Below are 5785 nucleotides of genomic sequence, written 5' to 3' on the forward strand. Positions count from 1 at the left end.
GCACTTACCACTAGCCCAAAGTATTGGGGCGTATACAAAATGAAATTTATACCCGTATGAAAATCTTTGAATAAGAATGAAGTTACTTCAGCTTGAAAACAGAATAAGCTCCATATAAACAGGAGATCGTATTGAGTTGTATTTTTTTTTTCTAGCTAGGTGGACAAACTATAAAGTTCATACCAGTATAAATCTCCATGGATCTACCTTGCAGGCATAAAGAAGTGCTTCAAGTTTGCCATATATAAGGAATTGACCATGTAGTGAAACACACTGAGACCCACAACATAATATTGACATAAACCACAACAGTATCAATTCATGTGTACATAACATTCCATAAATACATTGGCACTAAATGTAGAAAATCCTTGAACATGTAATGACAATCTTATTATAGAACAAACTAATCAAAACATCCTTCCAGAAATATTCGTGTTCCCAAACAGATATTCAAGTTTCTTTTTCTTACTACGACAAGGCAAAACACAGTGTTATACTACTACATCAACATTTGTTTCTACCTGTTCAGTTTTAACTTCAATAAGATACGTAGTCTATTTCTGCTTTAGGTGATGCATGGTGAAATTTTAATAGCTCAGTGAGTGTTTCTGATCTTGCGTCAATTAAGTCAATTTGAAATGCTGGAACGATTTGCATTTTCACCAACACTGGGGACTTGGCTAACAAAATCTTGATAAGCTGCATCTCAGGTGTTGTTCCTCCAAAGCTTTCTAGCATCACTTCCCTGAGGTGATTAAATGTGACATCTGAGAAACGATCAAGTTCAAGGGATTCTTGAATACCACTATCTCCTTCATTGTAAACCTAAAAAGATAACAGGAAGTCAACTCTCAAATTATTAAGTATCTAAGAAGTATGAGAAAAACCAGTAAAAAGAAAAGGAAAGAATACAACCCACACCTCGATTTTGAGATATTCTAAATATGGGAAGCTTCTTATCAAGCAGAGAGCACATGAGAGCTTATATGATTCCTTCAGCTGAATATGAGACAGGTGAAAATGTTTGACACGGTCAAGATAAAAGGGAAGCCTTGTTGGTGCTTCATCTGCAAAGAACTAGGAAAAAAAAATACCTAAATTAAATATGACTAAGCCCAAAAGAAGTTCCATCTGTGAAAGTGCATAACAATGAAGTCATGAAGCAACATCTACCTCGCCATAACCGAAGTTCAAGAGGAGGTGCTCGAGTGCAGAACAAGACTCGAAAAACTTTGCATAATCAAAATTCTCTGCCTCCATAGAAGACCTCTCATATATCAGAGATACTTTAGCCAGAAGAGGGACATTCTTTAAACAAATAGAACTTATACTTCCTGTGAAATCAAAGGATCTCAGCATCCGGGCATTAATTTTAATTACGTTTATAGTTTTCGAGATTTTCAGCACCAACTGCTCAAGCAATGGGCAATGAGATATTAAACTTTCTAGCAATTCAGAAGAAATTGTGACTTTACATAGTTCCAGGCTAATTAACTTATCAAATCCTTGAAAGGTCGATGGATGATGTATTGAGCAATTATGGAGATTTAGATGCCTCAGCTGCGAACATATGAAAAGTGAAGAAGGCAATTTGTATAGCTCATGCCGTGAAAGGTGAAGAACAAGATGTTGAATGTCTTTCCTAGACAGGAAATATATGAAGTTGTCGATCTCAGGACATCTTTCCAGATAAGCAATGTCGAGCTTAAACTTAATAATGGGTCCTTTATGATGGGTCAAAAGCTGGTAGACAATCTTTCTAAATTTAACACTAGGGTAAAATTTATCCTTTTGTGTTTTCCAAAGAGATTCATCAAGCTTAAACTTTGCAAGTCTACACCAATGATACCTCCATTTCCTTGATAAGACGCTTGTCCTCACAGCATCTTTACAAGGCAAACGCATCAGAATGTCATCGATAAAATAATCAGGAAGGTCGCTAAGGACGTCAGGAGGTAAACCTTGACAATGCTCTCTTCCCTTAGGAGGCATCATATCACAATAATCACCAATAGGCTGTAGAAAATAAGCAATATTATGAAGTAAGGAATCTCCAAATTATATGGGTAAAACTGACAAAACTGCTATTCACACTGTCAAAGCAACATACGAACGAAAGGATCACTTATAAAAATAATCAAATAAAAATAATCACCGAGAAACCATAGAAAATAAACAATAATATGAAGCACCGAATTCCCAAACTACCTGGACAAATGGCTATTCACATTGCCATATCAATATATATAAGAAACAAAGGTGCATTCTAGCTGATATCAGTCAACCATCTCCTATTAATATCTATGTTTATATGGACGGATCATCAGTTTGCCTTGACATACCCATATAACGGCATTTCGTGCAGATTCTTCAAAATATACGAAAAATCAATAGGTAAAAAAAAAAAAAACGATTGACAGACCTATTGTGGACACTTCGACACATCCCTAATGGATATGTAGCAGTAAATGAATAAATGTAACATAGCTTAATATCCACTAATATCATTATTAGAGCAACAGAACTTTCTATCAACACTTCATAAAAAATATACGGACAGAAGGGCTATTCACATTGTCAAATAAAAAAATAAGAAATAAAAGTTTATTCTAGTTGAAATCCGCCAACCATCTCCTATTAATATCTATGTTATATGGATGGATAATTAATTTGCACTGATATACCTATATTGAAATAGAATGGGTACGACAACAACGTGGATATTTCGTGCAGATTCTTTAAAATACACGAAAAATTAATAGGGAAAAAAAACACTTGACATACGCATACTGGATACTTTGACACACCCCCACTGGATATGTAGCAGTAAAGGAATCCATGTAACATAGCTTAATATCCACTAATATCATTCGTATAGCAAGACCATCTTCAATCAATACTTCATAAAATACATTTGAGAATTCGAAAGGGAAAAAAAAAACAGAATCACATTCTCTGTTTGCTTCTTGTTCTAAGCCAACAATAGGATATGGGAATTTTAAGTTTAAAAAAAAAAAAAAAAAACAAGCTTTATTGCGAGATCTGAACATCAAACTAGAATAAGGAAACGCTAAAGAACATATATAACTGCAGCTAGCATACAGCAATTGCAACATCAAACCAAAATGGGAGGTAACTGTTTATATTTTTTTGACTCAAAAAAAAAAGTACATTTTCAGTTTACCAAGAACTAGGATTACCAATTATATCAAATGCCCTTAAGAAAATACTAACTCGTAGGACAAAATAGGTACTTTGACTAAATTACCCTTAATTAAATACCATCTAATCAATATAATTTCTTGATTACAAAAAAACTAACTTATCTAAATAGGGGTAAATTTGGATGAAAATAAAGTTAATTCCTTCTCGATTAAGTAAGTGGACACTTATTTTGGACCAAAATAAAAAGGCTAAGTGGACACTTATTATGAACCATAGGGAGTAATTAAGAATTAAGTCTAACAACAACAACAACATACCTAGTATAATCCCACAAAGTGGGGTCTGGGGAAGATAAAGTGTACGCAGACCTTACCTCTACCTTGGGAATAGAGAGGTCGTTGACCCTCGGCTCAGAGTAAGAATTAAGGCTACAACAACATACCCAGTGTAATCCCACAAAGTGGGGTCTGAGGAGGGGAGGGTAGAGTTTACGCACACCTTACCTCTACATTGGGGGTAGAGAGGCTGTTTTCGATAAACCCTCGGCTCAGAGTAAGAATTAAGGCTACAACAACATACCCAGTACATTCCCACAAGTGGGGCCTAGGGAGGATAGAGTGTACGCAAATCTTACCTCCAACTCTACCTTGGAGGGTAGAAAAGCTATTTCCTATAGACCCTCGGCTCAAGAAAAATCATTTCAAGGAAGGTCAGACAAGAATTAACAGAAGTTAAAATAAGTCATGGCAAAATATAAAAGAAAGTATAACAAAGCATTATGTAGGAAGGAAAAAGTAACTGCAGCAACTAACAATAGGATAATTATCAGTATCAACTCATAAAATTTGCTCATTTTAAGTAATAAATTAAGCATAGGTAGCTGTTTATGCTAGATTTAAAACATCAAATTAGTAAATTAACTAGTATTAACATCTGCAAACCCTAATTAACCTCAAAAGGGAAAGTATTTTTTTTTTTTTGAAAAAGAAAGATAAAAAGTAGTAGTAAATTTCAAATACCTTTAATCAATCTCAATTTAGGATTCGTTCATCACCACAATGGAAAGAGTAATTGGGGAAAAAAGCTAGAGTGAAATAGTGGAGTGTTGGAGGAAATAAAAGGTATGATTTGCAAGAATAGCCTGTTTTAGAGCATTGTTTAAGTTTTGTCCTCCTATTTTAATATTTGCATAAATAACCCCAAATTTTCAAGTTTTGACGAGGCTCAGAAGTTGTGAACAATCTCATCGGGGACGGAGCCAGGTAATGGCCGGGGGGTCCGGATGTAATAAAAAGTATTTGTATAATTCTTTTTAAAAAATTATGTTTTTTATAGGATTTTTAATGTTATGTTTTGTAAACGAGAAAACTATCGTCGCGTTTCGTAAATATTTCTCCTTAATATATATACGTACGTCTTTTTATCCTTCCGAAAATTCAATATCTCCTCATAGGGAATTCAATTATTTATCAAATATTTAGTTATTAGGCATTAATTTTTCCCCATACATTTTAATTCGTTCTACTATAAAAATGAAAAAAACATAGTAAATTTTACAGAAAAATCATGGTATAGAGAAGACAAAATGATGATAGGTCCACGCATTTAAAGATTGTCTTATACCACAAAAATGATGACAGGTCTCTATATCTCACAAAATGATGAGAGGTCCCTGTACAAAACATACTTTTAAAAAAGAATTATATAAATGCTTTTTTTAAAATTATTTTTTATTTATTTAAAAAATCATTTTTTTATTTTTTTAAATATTTCCACGTGGCATGCTGACTGGCTGGGGATATTTTTGCAATGTTTGATAACGGTAGAAGTAGGGGTGAAAAGTTTAAAGTATTAGGGGTAAATTTGCCCCTTAGTTCTACGGGTAAATTTGACCCTTTTCCCTTGTTGTTATTATCCTCTCTTAGGTTGCAGTTGCTCTTTGAGTTTTCTCTCTTTTTGTTCACAACTTGGGGCCACTATTAAAAACTAACAAATTTTGATGGATTCGTCAAAAGTTGTGAACGTATAAAATTTGAGTGAAGTTTTAATACGCTCATCAAAACTGAAAAAATAGGACTGTTCCTGCAAAAATTTAAGAAATGGAAATAAAAAATAAACAAGACCCCACCTAAGCGCCATTTGGTGATAGTTTCTTCCTAAGAGGTGTTTCAGGCTGATTTTCTCAAATAGCTTTTTTTTAGGTCACTGTTTATGTTTTATTTATGTTTTAATAAGTTTTACAAAAATGACCTATATGTTTCATTATCGTAAAGAATGAAAAATTTACAGATACTTCCTAATAACTTTAGACAGGCATAAAGCTTCGTCATATAGTTCAATTTCTTCTATAACTTTAGCCCTCAATGAACTTATATAAAACCTTTCCGGTTCTTGACTTTAACCTACTCTTCTGATTAAGTCAAGCTCAAAGTACAAGTACTATATTTACAAATGTTTTTGAAAAATGTACAAAATACAAAGAGTAGCCTCAAAAAAGTACATATTTTAATGCTTTTTAATCATCCTGGAATCTCTATGATTGAGAAAAGCAACATAACTAATAATTATTGTATATTAACTTGATGTCACTATAAGAGCCCATAAACATCAAATCATG

General features: G+C 33.3%; 1 protein-coding gene across 3 annotated transcripts; it reads right to left on the reverse strand.

Moving 5' to 3' along the window:
- Positions 1-277: 277 nt before the first annotated feature.
- On the reverse strand, positions 278-4347 carry LOC132058862 (F-box/FBD/LRR-repeat protein At1g13570-like). Of its 3 annotated transcripts, none has more exons than XM_059451236.1 (4): positions 4188-4347; positions 1177-2019; positions 925-1080; positions 278-828 (listed from the first exon to the last, which is right to left on the reverse strand). In XM_059451236.1, the coding sequence occupies exons 2-4, from the start codon at positions 1996-1998 to the stop codon at positions 541-543; spliced, it is 1266 nt and encodes a 421-aa protein (XP_059307219.1). In that variant the 5' UTR covers positions 1999-2019; positions 4188-4347; the 3' UTR covers positions 278-540. The 3 variants fall into 3 exon arrangements, with proteins under 3 accessions (XP_059307219.1, XP_059307217.1, XP_059307218.1); XM_059451234.1 differs by having other exon boundaries at positions 919-1080; XM_059451235.1 differs by lacking the exon at positions 4188-4347 and having other exon boundaries at positions 919-1080; positions 1177-3171.
- Positions 4348-5785: the final 1438 nt, after the last annotated feature.

The sequence above is a fragment of the Lycium ferocissimum genome, chromosome 6 (genome assembly GCF_029784015.1).
Source record: "Lycium ferocissimum isolate CSIRO_LF1 chromosome 6, AGI_CSIRO_Lferr_CH_V1, whole genome shotgun sequence".
In the NCBI taxonomy this organism is placed as follows: Eukaryota; Viridiplantae; Streptophyta; class Magnoliopsida; order Solanales; family Solanaceae; genus Lycium; species Lycium ferocissimum.

Coding starts and splice junctions, on each gene's coding strand:
- LOC132058862 (XM_059451234.1), bottom strand. CDS start 1,998: ATGATGCCTCCTAAGGGAAGAGAGCATTGTCAAGGTTTACCTCCTGAC. Junction 1,081..1,176: donor TGAACTTCGGTTATGGCGAG/GTAGATGTTGCT, acceptor TTTTTTTCCTAG/TTCTTTGCAGATGAAGCACC. Junction 829..918: donor ATCTCAAAATCGAGGTGTGG/GTTGTATTCTTT, acceptor TTATCTTTTTAG/GTTTACAATGAAGGAGATAG.